Below are 12,031 nucleotides of genomic sequence, written 5' to 3' on the forward strand. Positions count from 1 at the left end.
CTAAAACCACATCATTGCTAATCTTTCAGAGAGAAAGGCATGCGGAGCATGTGCTTGCAGACAGCTTCAATACACTTTAACATTCGTTTGCATTTGCAAGGTGTGACACTTGTCCATGTCGAGCCATGCACCAGAGTTGAAAGATCCAATCAATGTTAACACGGATTACGGCCATTTTTCACCACATATAGATTATATGAGACAGCAAAAACACATGCTGACAGAAAGAGGCAACAAAAATACATTAAAATAACAATAATAAAAATATATATATATTTGGTGCATGTGTTTAAGCGTCTGGCTTGTTTCTTGTTTAGAATATGGGTTACATGATCTGGTTTGCAGACGGCTGGTGCGCTACAACCGATGTGGTATTTAATTATTCTTGATCGAGTTGGATCTTCTTGTCTCAGGGGACATTTTTGAGATGTGTCTCGGGCCTTTAAAGACAGGCTAAAGAAACCCGACCACTATTGGTTAAACATGACATTGCCTTTTGCTGTCGTGTTTATTCTGCTGAATGGATAAAGTCTGGATCTTGTGGATCTCTGCGGGGCACATTTAAATGCCGGCGCAGTTCTTTGCCCGGGGCGACACCATAACATCTTGTAATGTGGCAATCACTGACAGGATACATCCTTATTACATCTGCTTTATAGCCCTCGAACACTCAAATAAAAATATAATATTCGTGTAACTAAAATCAACCACGCATAATATTTCAAACCGAGCAATAAATAAGCCACGTGTGGCTCAAACATATATATTTTAATTTGCTTAGCAAACTAGCTGTGACACTGGTCACATATAATCAACAATAGGCCTACAAAGAGGCCTATAAATGCGTTCATGGTTTTGCTGCAATCACATTTAAAACAACAATTTTATGTTTGAACCGGATTTTACGAGTTTACGCTTCATTGAATAGTTTTAATTTAACGTTAAAATATTTAATTAATTAATAACACATTACATTTTTATTTCAGAAATGAAACCTTTGTTTATTGAAGTGATGAAATAAATATGAATGAATCATTGCATTAAAAGTGTGAGTTGCATTGCTCAAATTCCCATTGGTGTGTTCGGCATTTTATTTTCACTAAGCCTCTGAGCAAATAAACAAGTTTCGCGTTGTTATATGGCGTGGAAAATTAATGTAGGCTACACAGCAGCCGGGCCCCTATTACAAAGGCCTTGTATTGTGCATGGGGCGGACGGGCGGTGGAAGTTGTGAGAAATGTTTCCATGTTGTTTAGCTCGAGGCATTTGTGAGCCTGGTTTTTGGCTGCGCTGACTTCATAAAAAGTCTGGAGCGCAGATCTCTGACTCCAGAGAGTCTGAAGCCAGCCGAACGCCTTCATGCCGGGGCGTGTTTGCGCGCTCATTCCCAGCCCGAGGCTCTGTAGCGCGTCTCTCTGCTGTCGGACTCCTCGAGTTTTTGTCAGTTTTACGTCTTCAAAAATACAAATGCGTGCTGTTTTCCCCTCTTTTTAATAACAAAGCTTCTGCTAATTTTAGAACTCGAGAAAAAGTTAAACTCTCTTCTTGACCTACTTATTACAGAGTTAGCTGCAGACACACACCTGTCACGTTAGACAACAAAAGGTGAGTTTGTGGGTTTTGTGTGAAACATTTACAAGACGCTCCTTCGCGTCTCCAGCCAGACTTATTAAAGACTAGAGACTCAACTGGCGCCGAAGCAAAAAAAAAAAAAAAAAAAAGGGAGGCGTGGATTGAACCACGAAAAACAAAATCCCATACCAACAGTGAACTAAAAGAGAAAAACTACATTAGAAATCCCCAATGAATTTACACACAAACAGTGCATTCACATGAAACATTTTATTTAAATAAGTCTGAATCATTATAGTGGCAGAGATGTTCATTCGGCTTCAAAATAAATAAAACAAAGAACTCCAGAAAAAAATATACATGACTTTAGGACAATCAGTAGCTTGCGTGTGATTTTCATTAGTGTTTAAACAGTGAAACTCTTATGATATCCTATACGAATAACAACATTATTAAATAGACGCGATGGGACACATACAAAGACGGACACCAAATTTCCAACTTACCTTGCGTATAGGCTACTAAATATAAAATGAACAAAAACAAATCTGAAAGTAAAGACAGGCGCATGAAACACATGGAAACCGACAAGTCAGGTTATTTTCAAGAAGGCACCAAACAGCTTCAGGTTGTGCTACATGTGCTCTGATTCACCCTGCTGCAAATATTTACTCCAATAATGTCCACATGAGTTCTCTAGGCTTTGGATAATTGTAGTTCACTTTAATCCATAGACGTACCACTCATAGAACAAAATAAATAAATACAAAAATAATTGTATATGTTTGATTCTGTAGTGTCTGCTTGCTGACGCGACATTGCATGAAAAGTAACAGTGTCACGCCCAAATCGCACTGGCAATGATCAACGTGGCATCGGTGCAGATCGAGGTCTCACCACTCAAGACTGCCAAACAGGCCTAAAAGTCATTTAAGTTCAGTTCACAAACTGAATTCCGCAAGTCGGCCGAGTCAAAATATGGTCCCGGCGCTAACAGTTGTATTGTGATGAAGTGGTGGCTGAAGGTGGGCCGCAGAGTTCGTGGATGAATACCAGGGGTAGTTTGTCAGAAAGGAAGGGGTGGTTGAGTTAGGAGGGCTGCTCTGCGACAAACCCGAGTTTACAGTGTTCATTCTCTGGCTGTGCGCGAAGTCCCAGGCCGCGGCGAGAGGAGGTGAGGGGTGAGGTGGAGACTCACCGGAGGCCACATGCTGCTCGGGTGGGATCTCTCCACTTTTCCACAACTTCTTGAACTTTGAACGACGATTCTGGAACCAGATTTTAACCTAAAGATATATAGAAATGAATAAAATTGTTCTAGAGCAACATGTAAGCAAATAACATTCACCAAAATAATGACCTTGTGGGTTCACAATTTGCTATATGCAACAAATCAACCCCATGCGTTAAAATATTCATAGCCTACACTACAAAGAAATGTTGGGACTTCTCCACTCTTCCACAACCTCTTCAACTTAGAACGACTATTCTGGAATTTGATTATATATATATATATATATATATATATATATATATATATATATATATATATATATATATATATATATATATATATATATATATATATATATATAGAGGCCTAAATAAAAATTAGGCTATATAAGCATGTTTTACAAAACATTTACAAAAAGATTGACTATGTGGGCTGGCTAACAATTTGTTATACATAAACCCCGACCATAAGTTAAAATATTTAAACACTTAAAAACGCTGGGTTGTCATTAATTCATTAATTTTCCAATCAAATAATAATTAAATGACGCTTTTAACCCAACCACTAACTTTGTCCATATTTGAGCAACTTTGGGAAATGACAACCCAGCATTTGAGTGTGTGTATAAATATTGCTGACACTTTAAATTAATGTTTCATTAGATATTTAGTAACACGAACTACTAATTTACTAATACGGACTAAGGGCTGCAACTAACACATAGAACCTATTTTCAATAACTAACGTTAACAAGAATGAACAAATGCTAATAAATGCATTGTTCATTGTTTGTTCATGTTAGTAAATGCATTAACTAATTCAATCTTATTATAAAGTGTAACCACACTGTAAAAAAAATCCTGGTTGCCTTATTTTTAAGCTGAATCAAATTATGAATCCAAAAAATCCAAAAATGATAAACTGATTTAAGAACAGCTTGCAAAACTTATCAAATTAAGTTAGAACATGATTGACTTAGTTTACAATGACCTAAACATGCTGTCAGAACTAACTGCTAATTTATTTTTAAAGTGCAATATTTAATAGGGTGGATTTTAAACAAAATGTAGCCATACCAACGCACAGTGTTTATAATAATGTTACAACTAAAACCAGTATGAATAAGAAGTAGGCTTTAGGATTAATGGTTTAATAGTTCGTAATATAATATAATCACAGGTTGATATTATTATTACCAATTAACACTTTAGAAATAAATTCATAATTAAACTATATGATGGCCGATATTTGATGTATATCAAGCTTTTGTACCTGTGTTTGCGTGAGGCCCAGAGATGCGGCCAGCTCAGCTCTCTCCGGCAAGGCCAGATACTGAGTCTTCTGAAACCTCCTCTGCAGGGCCGCCAGCTGGAAACTCGAGTAAATAGTACGAGGTTTTCGGACTTTCTTTGGCTTTCCATTGACCATTCGGATTTCAGGTTCGCTTTCTTCCTTTTCTGGGAGAGACAACAAACAAATGTGGTAAATGAATTGAACTCTAATGGAAACATTTTATATGTATAATGAAACCTCTATGTGATGCAATAAACAATATTTTGATTTCCTATATTATACACACATAATAGAGTATACTATAGAAAAGTGCATATAGAAACGCAATGATTTATGTTTTGTAATAAACACTACAAGTTGTGTTTTGCGGTAAAGTTGGTTTTCTATTCACACAATCGGAGTTTATTAATAAGAGCCTATAATTTCAGAATATTATTGTTTGCAAATTTTAAATCATATTAGGAACCAATGACTATAAAAGTACAATCATGATTACAGTCAAATAAATTGTGCTAATGTTGTTTTGAAGTCATAATTACGTGTTAAGACCGAAGTACCATAGTAAACAGTATAGGTGGCATCACCGAACGAATGTGCAAATATAAAACCAACTTTACCTCAATAAGTTGTGTTAATACACAGTAACTTTGCGATTTTAAATTAATTACAGCGATAATTACTCATATTGGTTAATATCAACCACAGAGATCATTACCAGCATCTGCAGGAGTTGGTGAGGAGCAGGAGCCGTAGGTGCCGTAGGGGCCGAAAGCGTTTCCGAAGCCCAGCTCGTATGATTTGGTGTTGTACTGGACGCTGTTCATGCTGTTGTTCTGGTACTGGTAAGAGCTGATCTGGCCGTACGGAGAGCCAGCGCACTGCTGGTTATTATTATTGTAGTAGCTGCTGTCGGTAGCGGTGGAGACCGGAAGAGTCGGCGATTCCTGGGACTTGTGCAGACTGTGGTAACTGCTGGAGGTAATCTGGTTCGAATGCATATCTGTACTGAGGCTGTCAAAAACTCCAGTCATGTTTTTCATACCGCAAAAGCACACTTAAAAGCAAGTCCAACGACAGAGTGAAGCCATAAAAAAATCTTCAAAGGCGCAAAACTAAGTAGGCTTTCTGAGTTCTGTTGCACTATTCCACTTTGGAAGAAAACAACCGCGACGCAAAGCAGAACTGTGATTGTCTGTCAGCAGAGATGCGGGAGGACGGACATTTATCGCGCGTCATGGGGGAGGATGAACTTGTGCGCGCGAGGCAGCCAATGAATGCGGGATACAGCTCGCATATGCATGTTCATGAAATGTGTGGCGATGGTAAACTGCAACGCTTCGTGCTAAATGAAAACACACTTCGCAGTGACCTTGTTTAAAAAATATTGACAAACATTTTAATGCGAATCTAGCGTGGTCAATCATGAATTCAACAGTCTATTAATTATACTTTGATTATTATATATTTATATAAATGTTACATTATTGCGGTGTGCGTTGGTATACATTTTGCTTTAAATCAACCCTTTCTATTAAAATATATACACTGTAATAAAAATGTTGTATGACAAAACTGGTCTTTTTGCACTTGCTGCATAATGTTGCACTTGTATTTGATGGTCTTTTATGCCAAAAATCATCAGAATATTAAGTAAAGATCATGTTTTATATAGATATTCTGTATATTTAATACTGTAAAATATCCAAACATCATTTCTTATTAGTAATATGCATTGCTAATTTGTTTAAATATTCAGATTTTTTGATAACTCAGATTACAGATTTTCTCATGGTCATATCTCTTCCAAATATTGTTCGATTCTAACAAAACACACGAATAGAAAGTCTACTCGTTCATTCATTAATTCATTTCCCTTTGGCTTACTCCTTTTATTCATCAGGGGTCACCACAGCGGAATGAACTGCCAACTTATCCAGCATATGTTTTACACAGCGAATACCCTTCCAGCTGCAACCCAGTACTGGTAAACATCCATGCATACTTATTCACACACATAAACAACAGCCAATTTAGCTTATTCAATTCACCTATAGCGCATGTGTTTGGACTGTGGGGGAAACCGGAGCACCCGGAGGAAACCCACGCAAACACGGGGAGAACATGCAAACTCCACACAGAAATGACAACTGACCCAGCCAGGACTCAAATCATGGAGCGACCTGCTAGTGAGGCCACAGTGCTAACCACTTTATTCAGATGATCTTAATTAAAAAACAATACAGTTAATTATGTATATTTTTGTGGTCCAGGGTCACTCATCTATATTCGGAAACAATTGAAATATGTAAATCAGTCTACCAACTTAAGCGGATTTATAAACAAACATTTTAATCAACAAGGCATCACAGTTGACTGCGTTTGAAGAACATTTAACGAGCAAAGAATACTAAATTACTATAGTCAGTGTTAAAATTATATACATCAAGTTCACATGTTTCTTCCTTAAATAGAAAAGTGATTTAAACTCAGTAATTAGACTCGTTTTATTTTATTTTTGCAGACTTGTTTCTTAACACTGAGGAAAAACTAGTTATGATAGGCTGTGTGTGGCACTTTGACCTATTGCGACACCTGTCGGCGAAAATAAATAAATCTTGATTTCAATAATATTATTCTATGATTTCAGTAAATATCTCCGACTTTAATTGAGAGTACGCAATGGACAGCTTATGCACTGAAATAAATAAATAAATAAATAAATAAATAAATAAATAAAACAAGCAAGCAAGCAAACAAACAAACAAATAAATCTTTATTTTGATAAATATTCTATGATTTCAGTAAATATCCCCGACTTTATTTCAGAGTACAAAATGGACTGCTCATGCACTGAAATAAATATATATATAAATAAATAAATAATAAAACAAACAAATAAATAAATCTGTATTTTGATAAATATTCTATGATTTCAGTAAACATCTCCGACTTTAATTTAAGACACAATGGACAGCACGAGCACTGAAATAAATAAATAAATGAATACATAACTACATAAAACAAACAAATAAAAAAATTAAAAAATCTTTATTTTGATAAATATTCTATGATTTCAGTAAATATCTCCGACTTTAATTGAGAGTACACAATGGACTGCTCATGCACTGAAATAAACAAACAAACAAATAAATAAATAAATAAATAAATAAATCTTTATTTTGATAATGATTTTAGTTAACATCAAATAAATAAATATATATATAAACAAACAAACAAACAAATAAATAAATAATCTTTATTTTGACAAATATTCTATGGTTTCAGTAAATATCTCCGACTTAAATTGAGAGTACACAGTGGAAAACTCTTGCACTGAAATAAATAAATAAATAAATAAATAAATAAATAAATAAATCTTTATTTTGATAAATATTCTATGATTTCAGTAAACATCTCCGACTTTAATTGAGAGTAGACAGTGGACAGCTCATGCATTGAAATAAATAAATACATTGAAAGAAACATTGAAAAAATGTGTAGCAAATGTCCTTTGTGCCAGCTATTACAATTTTAAATACTGATAAACTAAACAGACGTCTGACGGACGAGCATATGTCGTTTGGACGCGTCTTGCGCAATGAATAACGTTAAATCCCAGCAAACAATTGTGTTAACAAGACGTCTAATAGACATCTAAACATAGAAAGCTTGGCTAAAAACAAGTCTAAACCTGGACTTCCAGTCTTCAAATAAGCAGACTAGACAGACTTTATATGTGTAGTCGTTCGTTTTGTTTATTTAAAGACTAGTCTATTTTGGCCTATTCTTAGATGTCTGTTAGATTTTACGGACAGCCCAAGTTTGCCCTTGACGACTATGTTTAGACGTCTATAAGACGTACTGTATATTAAATACAAAAAATTATGCTGGGATGCGTTTTAATGTGATTTACGCGACGATATTGAATGTATTTCAATTGCTTGTTTTTGTGAAGTGATGAGAATTTTAATGTAATCATGTGGTGAAGCCACGGATAAATGTCAACTCATGGACAACAGTTAAAGTATCAATGTGTCTCAATGAACGCAGTTTATCCACCACTAGTGAACCCGCTAGATCCTTCCATTCAGTTCCTTATTCATCAGGAGTCGCCACAGCAAAATGAACCGCCAACTTATCTATGTTTTACACAGCGGATGTCCTTCCAGCTGCAACCAAGTACTGGGAAACACCCATACAGTCTCACATACACACTCATACACCAATTTAGTTCTTCCAGGTCACCATTTAGCGCGTGCATTTGAATTGTGGGGGAAACCGAAGCACCCGGAGGAAACCAACGCGAACACTCCAGACGCCAACTGACCTGGGCTCGAACCAGCAAAGGTTACTTGAAAAACCACAAGTATAGCCTGAATAAATGCATCTATTTGCAATAATAAATGTATTCGAGTTAGCAGTGGTCGTTAAGATGTCAAAGTCTTCATCTTTCTCTCCTCTTTCCTCCCGCACCGCATGTGTTGTGCAGCCTTTCTATCAACTATCGCATCAGGAAGGAAAGAGCACAGAGGGCACCGCTTGATTGGTGAATGTCCCTGAAGTGCAGCTTCCAGCTCCTCAGGCTATTGTGCGCTCCTCAGTGCTGGAAACACGGTGAAGCTCGTTACTGGATCATCATCATTTTTTACGATAACATTGCTTTAATGGGAGATTACTTTAGTTAACTGCTGATCTGGGACTTTTGCAGGACACATAACTGTGCATATTTTAGAGACATGACAATAATTATTTTTTAAATGTAATATTTTTAAAAGAAAAATCTGGTTGAATTAAAAAGTGCACCTATAATGCTTTATTTTCCTTGTTGTGAGACATTAAGAATTTGTAGCTTAGAAATACTTATTTTGTGTGGTCAGAGATACATTTGGCAAATCCTTAAATTTGAGCCTTGAAAAGTCATGTGATATAAAAACTGATTGCATTGCGACACAACCCATTTGCTAATACACAATACACACAAGAAGTTAAATCAATGAGGCATGTGGACATAACACAACATCTAAATCCAGTCATTTTAGCATGTCAAAGTCAAATTTATGCATATAAAATATATTTCCCATTTCCCAACAAGAAAAGTGTGGCTAGTAAAAATGGCGAGTGGCTAGTAATGTTGGAAATCTACTAGCCACAGTGGCTGGTGATCAAAAAAGTTAATATCAAGCCCTGATTATAATATATATGATGTTATATATGATATAAAACATAATAAATAATTATATCTAGGAAAAGTAATATTCATTCATTCATTTTCTATGTGAAAGCCACTCGAACTCTGCGGTTCCTTAAGCTCGCCGACAGATGGCGTGACAAGACTAGTTGTGCCTCATTAAATAACAGAAAGCAGCCGCTATCAAAATCACAGCTGCTGGCTATCAGTCATATCCATTAACATATAACAATGTGCAACAAAAAGCAGGTTTGATGGCAAGCTCGGCTGTGATTGATATTTTATGTAAAGTGTGCTTATATTTAGGATATTTAAAGGGATAGTTCACCCCTAAAATTAAAATTCTGTCAACATTTACTCACCTTTTACTTCTTAACCTTTTTGACTTAATTCTGTTAAACACAAATGAAGATATACTGAAAGTTGCAGGGAATAACAGTCAATTACATCTATAATACTTTATAGATGTCAATGGCTGCTTTTTTCCAACATTCTTGAGAATATCTTGTTTTGTGTTCAATGGACGAAAGAAATTCATGCACGTTTAGAACCATTTGAGTGTGAGTACATGTTTATTTATTGAGTTTAATGTATGCCTATTTAGATTGGCTATACCTTAAAACATTGTACGATGAGTGAAAAAAACATTGGTTTCACATTTGGTGGCACACAATTCGTGCAAATCCTTATGTACCACCGTTTGAAGCTTCTATTCCAACAACCAGTATTTGCAAAAACGCGAGTAAGACCGAATCTACCTTTAAGAAAGGTTTACTGAAGAAATCCAAACAAAAATACAAAGTTACAGACTCGATCAGCTCGGTCAAAAAACTGTGTTGCTTCCAAAATCCATAACTGCAAACGTATGAACTAATGACCTCATGACGTATTACTGTCGGAAGCCAAAATATCAAAGTAAAGGTTTTTTAAATTGTATTAATTATTAAATTAGGCATTTTAGATAATACAATCAAAATGAATTCTTATTATATTTAAATATAAATTTTCATCATGTTTTAACCTTTTTAACTAAATTACTATCACAAATGAATTATGCATGGCCCTTACATTTAATTTGGTAGACATTTTTATGGATGACACTTGTTATGAGTGATTTGCTGAGCATGAGGCGATGATTGCAGAATGATAAAAATTAATTTCATTTTCACATAAATGTGTGAAGTTCATTGAGCCACCATGTCAAGTTTTATTGTCTCAAGAATGTATCGGTCACGCTGAAATACAACGGTAAATTACACATATGTTTTAAGATTATATTTCTTTAATATTTCTTAATTAAGTGACGTTTAGTTATAAACTAATTTCCAGAGAAGCACGTACTTATGATTGATAGCAGCTGGTCCCGCATTAGCTAATAGCTAATGCATGATCCACCAATCAGATGATTCCTAAATCACTATAAATAACAAGAGTATCATACCTTAGCCATCTTCATCTTGAAGAATCCCCCCCTCCACCCCTGGTCCTCCCCTTTCCTTGACAGGGCAGCATAGAGGCCCAGGGGTTAGCACACTTACCTTGCAGCTAGAATGTCCCTGTTTCTCGTCCTTACCAAGCCGGCTGAAATTTCTGTGTGGTGTTTAAACATTCTCCCCGTGCTCACGGGGGTTTCCTAGTGATGGTGAAATGAAGTGTTTTGAACCAGTAAAGCGCTCGCCTCAGTTGGATCAGAAAAGGTTTGTTACTCGAAGATTTCTAAATCAGAGCTCAATGAGGACCTCTTCTGGTTAAGTGTAGAATAGCACTGTGTTGCAAAAATGTCAAATGTTTACAACTGACCATGTAGTAATACAACAATAGTAATATAAACAAATCACTCATTTACTGTAGTTTATTACACATAAGATATGTTACATTACACCACTGATGATGAGTAAAATCCAAGGTATTCAAAAGTATTTACATTTATCATATTCCAACTAGTCCTTCACCCTCCCACTAGTTCCAAGCAGGGATGGAACCAGCGATTCCTGCATGGGATGCGAATGCGCTAAGGAGGCTATGGAAGTGACGCTTTTGGGCTGCACTCACAACTGGCCTCCGTTATACTCTACACTACAAAATGCAGTAACCTTCTTAGAGATAGTTGCAAAAAATACGCTAATACACTTTAGTATGGTTCAAAACCTTTTTACTATATTACTATTGTGTTTTAGTTTAATTACTGGTGTGCGGGACCGGTGCGGTGCTTTGAAACAGTAGAAATGTATGTAATCGACACCTAATTTCTCGCTATACACTTTACTAACCCATGAGGGTGTTTAAACCTTTGAATCAAAATTCGAAGCAGTCACGTGGGTATAGGAGAAAATGAAGCTTCGGACGTCACTGATCACGTGATGGTGGCAAAAAGAATCAAGCTCTGATTCACTGCTTCACTGCGAGATGTATCATGTTTTGATACATGCTTCAAAGCCTCGGTGCACAACATCACATCACTAGGGTTTCCCCCGGGTTCCCCCCACTGTCCAAAAACTTGCAACTTAAGTTTATTGACTAATCCAAATCGTCACCATAGACATGCTCCTAGTAAGTAGTTATCTCTTAAGAGCAATCACTATCTGTTCATTAGCTACTACAGCAGGGGAGTTCTCCAGATCTACCTGAGCTCAAACTCCCCTCTCGCCTTGCAAACGGGAGGAAGCCCCGGGCCCGAGGATCTTATGAGCTCAGGGCTCTCTCCCGGGACAGCATGCCAAAGAAGCTTTATAATCAATCATCAG

General features: G+C 36.3%; 1 protein-coding gene across 1 annotated transcript; it reads right to left on the minus strand.

Moving 5' to 3' along the window:
• Window positions 1-1,827: 1,827 nt before the first annotated feature.
• Window positions 1,828-5,297, minus strand: dlx2a (distal-less homeobox 2a). The gene is given in 3 exon segments (NM_131311.2): window positions 1,828-2,858; window positions 4,079-4,263; window positions 4,815-5,297. Coding segments are annotated over 3 exon segments (825 nt in total). The 5' UTR covers window positions 5,140-5,297; the 3' UTR covers window positions 1,828-2,543.
• Window positions 5,298-12,031: the final 6,734 nt, after the last annotated feature.

Source organism: Danio rerio, chromosome 9, assembly GCF_052040795.2.
Source record: "Danio rerio strain M-AB ecotype USA chromosome 9, GRCz13ab, whole genome shotgun sequence".
NCBI classification, from domain to species: Eukaryota; Metazoa; Chordata; class Actinopteri; order Cypriniformes; family Danionidae; genus Danio; species Danio rerio.